Source organism: Hylobates moloch, unplaced genomic scaffold, assembly GCF_009828535.3.
Source record: "Hylobates moloch isolate HMO894 unplaced genomic scaffold, HMol_V3 SCAFFOLD_17, whole genome shotgun sequence".
In the NCBI taxonomy this organism is placed as follows: Eukaryota; Metazoa; Chordata; class Mammalia; order Primates; family Hylobatidae; genus Hylobates; species Hylobates moloch.
This window is the reverse complement of record NW_026652292.1, coordinates 79,896,499-79,912,889: the sequence shown is the minus strand read 5'-3', so window position 1 is coordinate 79,912,889 and position 16,391 is coordinate 79,896,499. Positions and strand designations below refer to the sequence as shown.

Here is a 16,391-nt window from a genome sequence, read left to right as displayed (position 1 = left end):
CCTGGGTCAGATTCCGAGTTAGGAGTGCTCTGATGCTGACGCAGAGGGGACTGGACCCAGAGACGGGAGAGGAAACCAAGACCCGAAAGGCAGGCAGTGCATGCGAAGAGCTCACCACGGGGTCAAGGACAGAGTCCCGGCTGGGGAGGGGGGAAGATCGAGGGGCAGTCATTGGGTGCACAGGGCGGCTGGGGGCACCTTCGAGAGTCCATCTGCTGTGAGGCACATGGAAAGGCCGTGGTGACCCAGGATTCTGGGAGAGCCTCGAGGACAGAGGTTGTTGACGCTGGGTGTGTCCTCGGGCTGCCAGCAGCCGCATTCCGAGCAAGAGAATTCACTGCCCGTCAGTGCCCGTTTTCCTGCCTAGTTTGTTTCAGCGATACTTTCTCACTTCCAAATTAATTCTGAAAGTGACACACACGGCACCCACCTTTCATTGTTTGCTTTCATGTGCTTCTTGGGGATCTTCTCCCCTGCACGTGAACACATCAGACTGACATTTATTTTTTCACAAAAAGCCAAGAACCAAAAGTAGAGTGTAAGGAAAAAACACAGTGCAAACATAACTCATTTCTCAAGCATCCCTCTCACTTGAAGCCCACAGCACAGTCTAACTGGCCGTCGACATGAAGCCTCATGGGTTAATTCTGGTTGCAGAGACAGATTGGAAAACTCGGGTAACTGCCGTGAAGTGTCCACCGCAGAGGGACACCTCCTGGGGCAGTGTTTGGGAACGGCCAGGACAGGCTGGGAAGGAAGCCCAGCCATGGCTGATGCGTGGTGGGACACGGGGGCCTCTGGTGTGGTCAGAAGGAATTTGCACAAGCGGTTTCTGGCCGGACCGTTTCCTTGGTTTTGTTGCTGTGTAAATAAGTCATGGAAAACACAACTGTACAGCGTCTACCTTTCCTTGCTGTTCGTGACCATCTGCCCTGCTGGAGAGAGCTTGGGATGTTGCAGAGCCTTTAGGGATAGGCGGTGGTCACAAGGGCCTCCCCTCAGCATTGGCTGCAAAATGGACCTGAGTTTTCCAGTAATGTCCTGAAGGGTAGCGTGTGAGGCTCAAGGATGACCCCTGGGCAGCTTGCCAGCAGCAGAGGGCCACGGCCTGGGCACTGAAGACAGCAGACAGTGACTCCCTTGGTGCAGAGGCAGAAACCCCAAGTCAGGATGAGGCAGGGCTACCTGCCTCCCTCTCGGGGTGTGGGGGCTCTTCCCGCCCAGGCTCCTGGCAGCTCCAGGAGTCCTTGGCTGTGGCTGCATCATGCCGGCCTTTGCCTCCTCTGTGACTTTGCCATCTCTGCATCTTGTAAGGACACGTGTCATTGGATTTAGAATCTACCCTAGTCCAGGAGTCCCTGATGACCTCACCTCAATACCTCAACTTCATGACATCTGCAAAGACCCTCTTCCCAACGAAGGTCACATTCACAGCTGTGGGGGTCAGTTGGGGCCACCATTCAGCGCCCCATGCCTGGCAGGACTTGGTGAGGGGAGCCTTGGCTCCCTGAAGATGCCTGCATGGAGGAAGCCTCTGCCCAACCCTGCCTGCGCCCTGCCTGCTGGGTCAGCAGCACCTGTCTTTCCATCCCACTCCCTCTGGTGAGCTGAGGCCTCCGGCAAGCCGCCTGACATGTGAGCCTGGGAAACGGCCTGCTCTGGTTTGTGACGGGCTTCTCAGTTATGCCGTGAGGGTGAACGGATGTAACAGCCAAAAGCAGTCGGGTGTGCTGTGGCAGGAACTGCAACGTTGGGTACTTTCCTCCCAGTGACCTGGGCTGTGTGACATAGAAGGAAATCCCAACCGCCCATGAGTTCAGCCTTTGGGCTCAGACTCAGCATGGCTGATCCCCATTCTCCTGCCTGGGATCTCTGAGCAACGCCGGCTGCCAGACAGAAGGCCCCCTGCAGCCTGGAGGTGCCTCGTGTCCGGGCGCCAGGCCCTCTGTGCCTGGGCAGGGGGTGGGTGTGAGCGTGGCCTCCACATGTGGCTGGTCCGCACCCCTCCCTCACATGCTTGCCATGTCCCTGGGTCCCTGGTCCCATGTCCTCATCAGTGGGGTAGTAGCAGTACAGCCTGGTGGGGTCTCAGGACCACACCTGGTCCATATGGAGTACTGTGGGAGACCAGCTCTGGCTGCGCTGTGGGGGGCCCCGCAGATGTGGGCACCACTGCCAGGGGAAGGGGAAGACGAAGGGGGGGCTCCAGCTGTCCTGCCTGACACCCCACCCCGGGGCCTCCCTGTCTGCAGCATCTGCTCCCTGCTGCCCTTTTGAGCTTTGTGGGAGGGGCCACGCAGGGGGTGAGGCCTTAGGTGCCCCCTCCCGCACTGTGTCAGTCCCCAGTTCCACAGCTCCAGCAGGCAGTGAGGTCCGAGGGCCAGGCAGGGGGAGGTGAACGGAAGCACCCCTTCCTCTCGCCACTGGGCACCACCGCCGGCCAGTTGTCCTACTGCCCATGCAGTTCTGGCTGATGCTGCGAGGGCAGCACCACGCTTCACACAGACTGAGCCTGGTGCATGCGAGCACGTGCAGGCGTCGCACTCGAGGGCCCACTCTAGCGGTGGCGCCGTGTTCCTGTGGCCTCCAGGCTGCTGGAACAGTGTAGAACTCAGGACAGCCCTGGGCTGAGCCAGGAAGTGCCTCCAGCCAGGGGGGCCCTGGGCAGGTGCCCGCCCTGTGCCTCAGTTTCCCTACCTATAAAATCAGACCCACCCCATACACTTGCTCGTCATGAAGATGACACAGTACCTGCAGGATGCTGGCAGTGCCTTGTCACTGGGGGTGAGTTGTGACAAGTGCTGGGTTCTCTATTGTTACTTTTTCTCCTTCTGTTTCTCATTCCGAAGTCGCCCTGGCAGCATACAAGTGGCTGGTTTGCTACCTGCTCCGAGAGACTTATCAAAAATTAAACCAAGAGAAAAGATCAGGAAGCAGTGACTTTGAAGCAAGGAACAAATGCCAGGTACGTATTTGTTTTCAAAATTCCCTTTTGTATTATTTGCTCTTAATTCCCTGGCCATTGTGTCCCTGGGAGGTTGAACATCCTGGCAATTCAGGCCCCAGACCCCGAGCTCCTGTGACCTTGGGCAGATGACTTGATGACTTCGCTGCTTGCTCAGCTCCTCTGTAACACAGGGATGGCGGCACCTGTCTTGCTGGGCTGGGGAGGTCACGGATGTTACATTTACCATGGCTGATGCTTCCCAGCCCGTAAACCGGAGCAGTGAAGCGCTGGGTTGTGAGAGCCTTGGGTGCACAGAGTGGCGGGGACACCGTTGTGGGCACTCAGAGCGCTCCCTCCTGACTCGTGGGAGTGACGCCAGCGCCGTGCTTGGTTTCCCACAAGTTGCTCTCTCCTTCCCGAGGGGCTGGGGTGGCAATGGTGAGTGGGTCATCGTCGGCCTCGGAAAGCACTTTGGTTCTCACACTTGGACAGGGCTGTCTGTCATGTTCCACGAAGCCACAGGGAAAAAACAGCCTGTTATAAAACACCTTGTCATGCCAGGAACCTTCCAGCCCTGTCCCAGCTGTCTGTCCTAGAGCAGAGCCCAGCCCCCACCCTGTCTAGGGGGCAGCTGGTGGGGGCAGCGGGGCTCCCAGATGTGTCTGTGGGTGCCGTGAGCACTCTTGGCTGGAGTGCGCCAGTCCTAACCCTAGCTGTGGGGACACTTCATCCATGGGGGAGGGACTGCACCTGAGGCATTACTGTCCCCCCAGGTCACCAGAGTCCATACCACTGGGTGCTTCCCGGGCCCCAGCCCACCTTGGTTAATGTTGTGGTCAGCTCTGCTGGTTGCCATGGCAGACACTGTTTAGGGAGCCCATCCCCAGAGCCTGTGCCCCCCCGGTGACTGCTGGCCTTATGTGGACCTTTCCTGGAAGAACAGCACAGTGTCATGCAGGCAAATCCTGGGGACCGAGATGCCATCAAGTACAATAGAGCTGCCATTGCAGGCGCTTCCTGTGAGAGGGCCGACCTGACCCCAGCAGCACCACACAGGAGGCAACACTGAGGCTTGGAGCCATGACGCCTTTTCTCACGCTCACAGCTGCAGAGCCGAGTGACGCTGTGTTTCAAAACTCACTGGCACTCGGGATGCGTTATTTGACAGCAGCAAGGTTCCAGGTGGGGCTGTCTTTCTGGCCCCTGCAGCATGTCTGGCCTGTGCCATCGCTGTATTGAGCTGTGTCACTTTCATGGAAAAACACACTGAAGCAGCGTGGCTTTAACACAGCAACTGTGCAGGTGAGGGGGAGAGTGGTGCGGGGCACAGGGCTCAGACTCAGATTCGGTTCAAGGACGGCCTCTCTGTGCCCGGGCCCTGCTGGGATTGGCCTCATCTCTGGGTTCGCAGAGGACCCATGGTGAGAGGAGAGGCCCTTGTAGTGTGGGAGCACGTTTTGAGGTGTGGGCAGGAGTCAATGGAATTACCGTGTTCTCGTGGATGCAGGAGCAGCCTGCGGGGGTGCAGGTTTACCCGCTTGTTTCATGGAAGGTGGAAGGAGGAGGGGCTGAGGCCTGGAGCTGCAGCACCATGCCTGGCAGCTCCCCCACGGGCCTGTATTATCAGCCTCCTGCCAGAGGCCTCGGGTGAGAGCCTGAGGGGTGCCCCACCTCACTCGGCAGGGCTCTGGGAAATCTGGGTGCCAGTCCTAGCTGGAGTCTGTCAGGCAGTCCCCACTGCCCCAGTGCAAGTCCAGATCCTGCCAGCAGCCCTCACTCACCAAAACCAAGGCCCAGAGCTATAGCGCATGTGAGATCAGGAGAGGGCGGGAAGCCCCAAGGCCCCGGGCTGGCATGCTCCACACTCAGACAGCAGGGAGCAGGATGGGCCTTCCTGGCACCGACGGGACGGCCCACCCAGAAGTGTGCATGCAGGGCCCAGCGGGGGTCTTGGGACAGGACCAGTCAGGCTGGCACGAAGCAGAGCAGGAAAGGAGCTTCTCCTGGTTTCTGTTTTCCCGAGGCTCCTGATCCCAGCAGGGCCCTGGAGGACACTGGCTTTGTGACTGGAGACCCTGCTGCCGTGTGCTTCACCCTGCTGTGTTCTGGGAAGATTTGGGGCAGCGTCACAGCAGCGTCATAGGCCAGGCATGCCGCCGGGTCCTCCTGCAGCAGTCAGTCCCCCATACACCATATTTCATAACTTGGCTGGATTTTTTTTTATTTTAAAAGTGGCACCTGCTCATCCTAACAAGTCAAGCAATGCGTGTGTTCTTTTCCTAATTTAAAAAATCTGGTAAGATGATAAATGGGAGATAGGGAAAGAAAGGCTAATAAGTGAAGTTGATGATTATCAGCAAGTGTTTTTGATACTCATTAAAAAAGAAAAATAACAGATGCTGGCGAGGCCGTAGAGAAAAGTGACACAGATACACAGTTGGTGGGAACGCAGATTCATTCAGCCACCGTGGAGGGCAGCTTGGCGATTTCTCAGAGAGCTAAGAGTTGCCCTTCCCCTCGACCCAGCGATCCCATTACTGGGTATGCACCCCAAAGAAAAGCAATCATCCTGCCAGCCGGACACATGTACCTCTATGTCCATCGCAGCACTATTCACAATAGCAAAAATGTGGAATCAACGTGGGTGCCCCTCAGCGGTGGACTGGATAAAGAAAATGGGGTACATAGACACCATGGGATACCGTGCAGCCATCACTACAAACAGTCATGTCTTTTGCAGCAACATGGATGCAGCTGCACGCCATTATCCTCAGCAAACTAATGCAGCAACAGAAAATCAAATGCTGCATGTTCACACGTACAAATGGGAGCTAAACATGGGGCACTCATGGACATAAACGTGGGAGCAGCAGAGCCTGCGGGGGCCGTACAGCAGGGGAGAGGGAGAGAAGCCTGCTTTGGAGGCTTTGGAGGACGGCGTGGCAGTTCCTTGGGAGAAGCGAAGTCAATTCTGAGTTCAGGGAGGAGCTTGACAAGCCCCCTCTCCAGCTCCTCCGTGTCTTCCCGTGTGGAAGAAGCCAGGTCCTGGGCCGCTGGGGGCCTCCTGTGGGCGCCCACGCTATAATAGCCTCAGAGCATCCGGAGGCCGGCTCCAGGCTCCGTATGCAATGCCGGTGCCACCCCCAGTCCCAAACGGGAGCCGAGCTGAGACTGAGGCCTCGGAGGGCGTCGGTGGAGCCAGAGCAGTCCCAGCTCCATCTTCACATAGGTCTTTTCCATTGTTTTCTGGAAACATGTCTCGTGCTGCGCCGCATCTGTGCGCTGCCTCACCTTGTGTTACCGTCCTAGGGCATGCACGGGAGCGCAGACCCGCGTTCATGTTTCCCGAGAACTTCCTCCGCCGGGAATCTGGGCGGGGCTGGGGCCCTCACGGTCCTCACAGTGCCTTCCTGTGTTTCAGGTGTCCCACGGCCGTCCGTTGGCGCTGGCCTTCGTGGAGCTCACTGTGGTCCAGAGGTTCCACGAGCACGTGCACCAGCCCTGCGTGCCGCCCTTGCTGCGGGCGGTGCTGGGACGGCTCAGTGCTCTGTACGCCCTGTGGTCCCTGAGCCGCCACGCGGCCCTGCTCTACCGAGGTGAGGCTTCTGACTGCGGGCTTGGTGTCCTCCCCAGAGTCAGGGCCCCCCTGTTGTATCTAGGAAGCTGCTTCCTGCATCATCGTCCTCCTTCCACAGGACTTACTGAGCACGGCGGATGGCGCTGTGGACAGATGAGGAGCCCAGTTCTGTAATGAGAAGCATATGGGGCAGAGCAGCGTCAGGGTGGCTCCGAGAGACCCAGTTTTCCTTTCACTTGGGGTTTGGTTCAGAGAGTACTTCCAGAAGGACCCCTCATGCCAGGCAGCCTGCTGGGCTCTGCAGAGAGCAGAAGCCCACCCCCTAGGTCCCATAAGGCACAGACAGACACGAGCCTAGACAGAAACACTGGAAGGCTTCCTGGAGGAGGGGGTGCTGGGGCTGATTCCTGGAGGATTAGTGGGAATAGGGTAAACCAAAGTTTGTCAACTTTTTGTTCGTTGTTGCCCCCCCAGGAAGTCTTTTTAGGTGGTTTTTCCCAATGGCTGGCACCCATGCATCTTTGGTACTAGGATACACTGTGTATCCATTCATGTCCTGTGTCTCTGGGCTTGTAAAGAATAAGATCCTCCCCACCCCAAGAGCCAGCATTTACCCCCTGGAGGGTGATGCTGACCCCGTGGAGGCCTTGACAGTGCTCAGGTGCACCAAGGAAGGTACACAAGTGTCTGCCAGAGAGGGTGGGCACAGGGCAGGAGCCCTACTGCTGCCTGAGAAAAACCCTAAGTGATGCGACACAGTTCTCTCCAGCAAAAATCATAGCAAACACAGATCCCGCCACAGATGTGCTCCCGAACGCACAAGGCCACGGCCTTGGACCTCTTAGGGCCCTGCCAGAAACCACAGCGGCTGGAGGTGACACCAAGGACCAAGTCCCCCTGCAGCCTCTGAGTCCCTGCAGGCACCCGCCCCCCCAACTCCCCTGGGTGGTCCCAGGCACCCCCTCGCCCCTGCACCCCCTGCCGTGCACCCCTGCTTCACTCTGCCCAGGAGCCCCTTCCTCGCTTCCTCCCGAGGAAGGAACCCGCCCAGCCTCCCTAAGCCCCAGCAGGTGTGAGCCCAGCGGCTACCTGTCACCTCCCAGCCTGGGACCTTGCCTCCCTCGCTGCCCCGGGCCGGAGACCATCAATGCCTGAGTGGGAAAAGGGTCTCAGAACTCGGCCCCTGAGCAGCACATTCCTTGGGTCACAGCTGGGCTGGGGACAGCAATGACACTGATGTGTTCACCCAGAACAGGCCTCCTGTATGGCCAATTTGGAAAGTGCACTCGGCCTGTTGGTGTTGGGGATGGTTTTGGACTGAGGACCCAGCCCCCATGTGACTGAGGCTGTGCTTGCAGGAGGATACTTCTCCGGTGAGCAGGCGGGAGAAGTGTTGGAGAGCGCCGTCCTGGCCTTGTGTTCCCAGGTGAGCCGTGGGTGCTGCCGCGTTCTCTACATCCACGTTACACAACCGCCCAGAGCCGACACTCATCCCCTTAGCATCACCCAGACCGACACGCACCCCCTTAGCATCACCCAGACCGACACGCACCGCCTTAGTATTACCCAGACTGACACGCACCGCCTTAGTGTCACCCAGACCGACACGCACCGCCTTAGTGTTACCCAGACCGACACGCACCGCCTTAGCATCACCCAGACTGACACGCACCACCTTAGTATTACCCAGACTGACACGCACCACCTTAGCGTCACCCAGAGCTGACACACACCCCTTTAGCATCACCCAGACCAACACGCACCTCCTTAGCCTCACCTAGAGCCGACACACATCCCCTTAGCATCACCCAGAGCCGACACGCACCGCCTTAGCGTCACCCAGAGCCGACACGCACCGCCTTAGTGTCACCCAGAGCCGACACACATCCCCTTAGCGTCACCCAGAGCTGACACACACCACCTTAGCGTCACCCAGAGCCGACACGCACCACCTTAGCGTCACCCAGAGCCGACACGCACCCCCTTAGTGTCACCCAGAGCCGACACACACCGCCTTAGTGTCACCCAGAGCTGACACACACCCCCTTAGCATCACCCAGAGCTGACACACACCGCCTTAGTGTCACCCAGAGCCGACACGCACTGCCTTTGCAACCCAAACATTCATGTGTGTTCAGTGTTCAGTAAAAACTGTAGGATTACAAGAAAATATGGCTACATCAGAAATTTTTGCAAAAGAAACCTGTCGAGGCTTCTCCAGATCTGCACACACCCAGGCACCACATACCTTTTGCAGCTACTTTAGAATTCTCTGAGTGTTCAGGGGCCTCAGCCTCCAATTTAAATTTGTTTCCTGGCAGTTTCCTTGTTTATTATATTCTTTTACCTATGTCACCCAGGAAATCAGAGGGCCCCAACCCCACGTTCCAATCCAGCGGCTCTCTTCCATCCAGGGACAGAAGCTACATTGCTGTGCTGTTTAGCATGGTAGCCGCTGGGTTGGGGGAAGGTGGCTGTATGAGTGAGGGTCTCCGATTTCCTTTCATTGCACTGATTTTGAGCAGCCACTTGTGCTGGTGCTGGTGCTGCCGCGGTGGGCAGGGCCACTGTGTCTGTGGAGACGTCACTCCACTTTTGCTGGTAGGAACTGGACCGAGTGCTGCTGCATTTTAGCACAGTGTCTCAGGAGACTGCAGACGTGGCCTTTCATCTCCCCTGTCGCTGCTTTCACACTTGATCTGGGACCAGTGGAACGTCCCTGTGACTGGCTCTGAGCCTGTCTCGGGATTCATTTATAAACCCTTTCCCTGAGCCGGCGGTTCTGGAGAGGGGCGTGTCTAATTGTGGTGCACGTATGTGGCCACATTTACTCCTCTTAACATCAAACCGGCCACGGAGGGGTTTTCCTTGGCTCCTCCAAGAGCCAAATTTTACTCCCTTGGGGCAGTATTAACCCCATGGAGGCCTTCAGAGTATGCAGGTGCACCAAGGAAAGCACAGGGGTCTCCTCGCAGAGAGGGGGGCATAGCGGGGAGGTGTTGTTGATAAAAAGTGCCCGGGTGTGGTGGCTCATGCCTGTAATCCCAGCACTTTGGGAGGCCAAGGCAGGAGGATCACTGGAGGCCAGGAGTTTGAGACCAGCCTGGGCAACGTAGTGAGACTTCATCTCTACTAAAAATAATTTAAAAAAATTAGCCAGGCTTGGTGGCACATGCCTTTAGTCTCAGCTACTCAAGAGGCTGAGGTAGGGTGGCTTGAGCCCAGGTGTTCGAGGTTGCAGTGAGCCATAATTGCACCATCACCCGCCAGCCTGGGCAACAGAGCAAGACCTTGTCTCAGAAAAATAAAAGCCACAACTGATTTCCCAGTGAGGCTATGGCCAAGGCGGGCTGACCATTGTGTGCCACTCTGTGTATGCCCATCCACACCACTGTCTTGGGGAGGCCAAGGTCAGCCAGGTGGAGAGGGTGCCAGCCATCCGCTAGACCAGGGCCAGCAAACTCAGTCCAATCCTGCCGTTCACCTGAGTGTCGTTTGTGGGTGTCTTTGTGCTTCCACGGCACAGTAGGCAGTTGCCAGAGACCATGGCCCGCAAAGCCGGTAACATCTCCTACCTGGACCCTTACGGAACACGTTTGTCGGGCTCAGCGCCTGTGCTCTGCCGAGAGCTTCTCTCCAGGAGCAGTGGCGTTTGTCTGCGGCCTCTGTGCTGAAGCACGTGGACCAGGACCAGGTGGCCACGCCCTGCAGAGCGCGGTGCTGAAGTGCGGAGGTGCACTCAGTTCCTCCGTTGTGGCCTTTGTTACTCTGTACTGACCGATTGCCTTTGATCCATATCATTAACGGTGTCTCTTATTCCTGCATTCTATGCAGTGTAGCCATGGCATTTCGTAATGTTTTAAGGATAATTATTTTTTTTTGCATTTTAAGAAAATTCTTGAGAGTCCACTCATATAAATTTCATGTGTCATATTGAAGAATAATTTGTCCAGTGGAATGGGAGAATAATAAAACCACCGCCAACCGAGGAGGCTTCATATGCTTATGGCTTTTCCAAGTGCTCATAAATGCCTTCTCTATTACATGTTTTCTGGACATTTTTTCCTTTACTGGAACAGCAGTTGCCCAGATAAGCCAAGGCTTAGAAACGAGCCTCTGAAGGCAGTTGCTAATTCACAAGCTTCAGGGTCGTCACTTTTAAGGGCCTTTTCTACCTTGTTGGGAAGAAACAAGCCCTGGAGGTCCTGAGTGAAAAGCAGCATGGTGAGAACATTCCAGCACACAGCAAGGGCCTCGCATCCAGGCCGGTGAAGAGATCACGCATGGGCAGCAGAGCCGCACGTGCCGCTCAGGTGACCGGTTGCTAGTGGGTCCTGGCAACCACGGACGGGGCTGTTACCCTTTAGTCACCATGGAGATTCCCGGGAGGTGCCAAGTGTCTGGGCTTTGTTTTCCAACAGCTGAAAGACGACGCAGTTGCCCTGGTAGACGTGATCGCTCCTCCTGACTTCGTTCTGGACTCACCGATTGGCAGAGCTGACGGCGAGGTAAAGGGAGGACGGGGCCTCGCGGGGGTGCCCCAAGGGTCGACGGGCATTTCTGCGGAGCTGAGATGCTCCTGTGGGTCAGGGGTCTGGTGTCTTCTGGAAAGTGGTCACACGTCGGGGAGCTTCTTGGGGAGGGCCCGGGACAAGTCGGGACTGTCTCACTCTGGTGCTTCCCCACACTGGCTCTGTGGTTGCAGGGGACTTCCCCGTCCCCTGCCTGCCTTTTCCTCCCCAGATGGGGTGGTAGCACTGCTCGCCTGCACAGGCAGAGGTTGGAGGTCCACACACTGTGGCCTCTGCCCTCCTCCTACTCCCCGCTGGCCTCCCCGGTCCCAGGTCTTACCCCCATCTGACCATGCAGGCTCCTGGCTCTGCAGGCCTCTCCCCCATCCCTGTGCTGGAATCCCCAGGCCCCTCTGTCCCCTCTGACCATCCATGGTTGTCACCAGGGTTACTCTCTCCTGCCCCACTTTCCCCCAGCCACCTCCCCGTGGCTTCTCAGCTCTCCTCCTGCCCCCCATGTTCCATGATGATTCCTTCAAAGCAGATGGGGTCAGGCCGCCCCCCTGAGGGAGCCTCCACCAGCCTCCTCGACTGCCTGCCACACCCCAGCCCCACGCAGCCACTGAATCCCTCCAAGGCCCTTCACCCCACACTCCCCTCCTGCCCACCAGATCTAGCCTTACTGGCCTCCCCGTCTGTTGTGTCAGGCCCACGCCCACCCCAGGGCCTTGTGCCTGCTGCTCCGGCTGCCTGGAGTGCCTTCCATTCTTTCAGTATAAGCTGACTGTCGCTGCCTTGGAGAGGCCTTCTCTGGCCTCCAGCTGAGGCAGTGCCCCCAGGCACTGTAGTGCGGCCTCATCACTGACCTTGTGTCTCCCTCCCACCTGATGATGCCCTCAAGGGGCGATGCTCACAGGTCCACTGGGTACCTTCCAGCACCCCACTGCTTATGGGGCTGTGTCCGTCTTCTGCTAGAGGGACTGGGCGTGTCAATGCTCACGTCTCGTGCCTGAGGTCCCCCGGCTGTGAGCCACAGAGGGGTTTGACCCCATCCCTGCCCCCTGGCCCCGTGACTGAGTTATTTCTGCTGAAGCACCTGCTGACACCTGGGTCTCTGCTCAAATGGAGATTGAGCCTTAGTGGGCAGGACCCCCCCTCAGTCCTCAGGGAATGCTGAAGTCTGTACGGGAGCCCTTACTGGCTTAGCCAGGGAGGGCCCAGCGCCTGGTCTTAGCACAGCCCAGGCTACACCTGGGTTGGGCTACACCTGGGCAGGTAGTGCCAGGGGCTGGGGGGGGGGGGCGCAGGGCAGGAGGTGAGAGTTCCCGGTAGTAGGAGAGGCAAGGATGGTCATCTCTGTGGAGGACCTGCTGTCCTGCATCGGGGACTGACCACTGACCATCCCCTGAGCCCATACAGCCCGGATGATCACTGCTGCTGAGAGCTGAGATCCAGAGAAGCCCAGTGGGTTTCCCAGCCAGGGAGTGGCAGAGCCAAGGTTTGAAGAGACTGTGCCCTGCTGTAGGGAGAGAAGACTTGGGGGGAGCCTTGGGTCCTAGGGGAGCACATAGGAGGGGGACTTGCCCTACCCATCTCCCTGGGAGAGGCAGTCTCACCAGGAGGTCCAGGCAGACAGGCATTCAAAGAGACAGTGGAGCCAGACCTGCCATGGAGGACCCCCGAGCACACGGGACTGTCTGCCCCGTACAGGAGAAGCCGGAGTGGCCTTGAGCGTCCACCCGCTGTGCCTTGCTCTGCAGAGGCAGGCCCGTCTATGAGGCAGGGAATGACCAAGGAAAGGAGAGACATTGCCCATGATGGAGGGGCCCCCTGGCTCTGGGTTCCATAGTTAAAACCAGAGCCAACTGGAGGTGTCGCTGGCAGGATGGTTTATAAAACGTGCATTCCTGGCTGAGCGTGGTGGCTCACACGTGTGATCCTAGCACTTTGGAAGGCTGAGGCGGGCGGATCCCTTGAGCCCAGGAGTTTGAGACCAGCCTAGGCAACATAGTGAAACCCTGTCCGTAAAAATTACCAAAACTGAGGTGAGAGGATCCCCTGAGCTTGGGGAGGTCGAGGCTGTGGTGGGCAGTGATCGCGCCACTGCACTCCAGCCTGGGTAACAGAGTGAGACCTCATCTCAAAAAAAAAAAAAAAAAAGTATATTCCTCCCAGTTGCAAGGAACTGGTGTATTAACCAGGAGCTGCCAGGTGAGAAATTCACTATAAATGAACAAACAGCGCCGTAGGGGAGTTGAGACCATCCTTAAACCAAGCCCGCTGCTCCAAACTGTGAAACATAAGCTGGAACCTAGGCCCTGTGGAACAGCAGCCTGGGTCTGTGTCTGTGGAGCCCAGAGTAGCAGAGTGGGGAGGAGGGGTTGCTAAGTGCATTTAGCGGGTGCAGGCAGAGGGGCTTCTTCTAGATAAAATGGGTCAGCGTAAGCTGGATGCAAAATAGACCACCTCCCCAGGCTCTGGAGATGGGCTGGGCTGCCCCTTCCCACCCTGCATGGGTGAAGTGCCTGCTCAGCCGCCCTTCGCCCTTCCTTTGTACAGACTTCCTCCAAGACAGGAGCGTCTCTCCCCATCTTCCCAGTGAGGCCACTTAGGCTGAGAGCAGTGACGTCTGCATGTCCCGTAGGGGAGTGCTGGCCCGGGGCAGGGCGAGAGGAGCAGGGTGTGGTGGCCCAGTCCAGGAATCAGCCAGTAAGGGCCACCGGGCGAGGGCGTCCTGCTGCTGGTGGCCACGTGCCACCTGTGCGGCCTGTAGTGGCCTGGGGTGTGAGAGCAGATTTCAGAGCAGCAGTCGATGCAGCCTTGCAGAATCCTGTGGTGGCTGCAGTTACTAAGAAACAGGGTGTCCACTGCCTGCCCACAATCAGTTCCTTTTTTTTTTTTTTTTTTTGGAGATAGGATCTCACTCTGTCACCCAGGCCGGGGTGCAGTGGCACAATCTCGGCCCACTGCAGCCTCAACCTCCTGGGCTCAAGCGATCCTCCCACTTCAGCCTCCCAAGTAGCTGGGACTACAGGTGAACTCCTCCATGTCCAGTTAATTTTTTGCATGTTTTTTTTTTGTAAAGATGGGGTTTCACCGTGTTGCCCAGGCTGGTCTCGAGCTCCTGAACTCCAGTGATCTGCCTGCCTTAGCCTCCCAGAGTGCTGGGATTACAGGCACAAGCCACCTCACCCAGCCAATAATTTCCAAACAAGAGGGCGAGGGGGTGATTTTCATTATGAATATGTTTTATGATACTTTCTAATTTAATTTTCCTAATTGTTTTCCACTAGAAAAAAAAAAGAAAATGTTCATATAAATTTAAACCATTTTAAAATTTCTCTAAAAGGTGACAGAGAATTTCCTGGTTTTTTTTGTTGTTGTTGTTGTGGTTGTTGTTTGTTTTGAGGTGGAGTTTTGTTCTTGTTGCCCAGGCTGGAGTGCAGTGGTGCGATCTCGGCTCACCAAAACCTCTGCCTCCCAGGTTCAAGTGATTCTCCCGCCTCAGCCTCCCGAGTAACTGGGATTACAGGCATGCGCCACCACGCCTGGCTAATTTTGAATTTTTTTTTAGTAGAGATGGGGTTTCTCCGTGTTGGTCAGGCTGATCTCGAACTTCCGACCTCAGGTGATCTGCCTACCTTGGCCTCCCAAAATGCTGGGATTACCGGCGTGAACTACTGCGCCCAGCCGAATTTCCTGTGTTTTTAACAAAAACTTTGAGGAGTTGCATTTGCACACTCAGCTGTCTAGGAATCTTATTTCTTCATCTTCATTTGCTGTGTACGTGTTGTTTGCAGCTCTACAAAAACCTCTGGGGCGCTGTCCTGCAGGAAAGCAAGGTGTTGGAGCGGGCGTCCTGGTGGCCAGAGTTTTCTGTGAACAAACCTGTCATAGGAGGTCTGAAATCGAAGCTGTAGTGGGACCGGCACACATTCAGCCAAATCTAATGAAATGAAGGGAAATCTAATGAAATCAGACGTGGACCTCAACTTCTGATTCCAGAACACGCCGGAGATTGCTGCTGCCTTCTAAGCCCGCACCTCTGCGCCTAAACTGATTGACCTCACCGCCCAGGCGGACGGGAGGGAGGCGCCCGGCCGGCTGGGCTAATCTGGGATGGTGGTGATTTGCAGTGTGGAAATGAAATGCAGATGATCATGTCTACCTGATGCGCGGTGGGTTTTTTGATAGAGTTTCACACATTCGGTTTTCAGGGTTCAGCTCCTGACTCTAAAGTAGACAGCCCGTTGTCAGGGATTTTCTGGTCAGACAACCTGTGATTCATCTAGATTTTTTACGGAGCTCCACTTCATTAAAGAAGTCAGTGGTGCCAGTCTGGTTCTTTGTCAACTCTCCCTCGGCTTTGTCACATAATCGAATTATGTCATAACCTTATTAATTTGCACACAGATCATCTGAATGTCATGATTTAAGACTTAAGGAGGAACATCTGTTTGATTACTTTTGTGGAACTGGAAATTTCCGTCGAGGAAATGTTTTTTTAAAAAGTCTAATGATTTGAATGGGCAATTCAGTCTCCAACCGCCCCCCTCCCCCTGCCACCAGTTATATACAAATCAGTTTATTCGTAACGTGTTTGATCTGTTTGTCCCTGCAGAGTCTACCCAGCAAGTCCTTGCACACATGTGGCCTGTCCCCACGGCGCTGGCCACAGCCTGATTGCAGCAGACCAGGGCCATCAGTGCACGCCTCCCCCGGTCACTCCTGCTCCCCACAGGGCCATGGGCTTGGCTGCCCTTCCCAGTGTTAGGTTCCCGGAGCAGTGCTGTCTTTGCGTCTGGGTCCTGCTTCTTAACCTCTGATCAGCTCAGGGCACAGAAGGCCTTTGTTGTCAGTAGCAGGGAGTTGGGTCACTCTGGTGCCCCCTGACCCCTGTGGCCACACTCTTGTCACCACAGCCCATCAAACAGATGTAACCCAGCATGTCTCAGGACGGTGCTGAACCAACTAAGACCCGTTCTTATTTTTCCAGGTAGCCCAGAGAACTGCTGAGCATCTGAAGGGCAGGGTCCAGAATGTTTTTAAAAACTGAATTTCCAGTGGAAATCACTTCTCAAGCTCATTTTCATGTTTAAAAAAGGGGCAGAACACCCCCCCACCACCACATCCCACTGCTTTGGGGCTCCAGGGGCATCTGAGGGGTAATTAGTGGCTTCTTTGATGAGCACCTACCGCTGCCAGCACCTTGCTGAGCACTCAGGATTCATCATCTTGTGGGACCCTCAGCCAACCGTGTGCGGTGAGTTGTGCCGTTAGCTGCATCTGCAGAGGAGGAGACTGGTCCCAATAGGCTGGACACTGCCGCAGGCACACAGCAGGAGGTGGCCGAGCG

The 16,391-nt window shown here is 56.4% G+C and overlaps 1 protein-coding gene across 4 annotated transcripts in view; it reads left to right on the top strand.

The window, feature by feature from the left end:
• The window catches only part of ACOX3 (acyl-CoA oxidase 3, pristanoyl), a 53,566-nt gene extending 37,882 nt beyond the window's left edge, over positions 1-15,684 (top strand). For 3 of the 4 annotated variants that reach the window (XM_032135475.2, XM_032135476.2, XM_058430196.1), the window contains exons 14-18: positions 2,850-2,965; positions 6,369-6,543; positions 7,883-7,950; positions 10,946-11,032; positions 14,836-15,684. In XM_032135475.2, coding sequence (XP_031991366.1) covers positions 2,850-2,965; positions 6,369-6,543; positions 7,883-7,950; positions 10,946-11,032; positions 14,836-14,955 — 566 coding nt within the window. In that variant the 3' untranslated portion in view covers positions 14,956-15,684. The remainder of the gene's footprint in view (positions 1-2,849; positions 2,966-6,368; positions 6,544-7,882; positions 7,951-10,945; positions 11,033-14,835) is intronic. The other variant, XM_058430197.1, reaches the window with a different exon arrangement.
• The last annotated feature ends 707 nt before the right edge of the window (positions 15,685-16,391 follow it).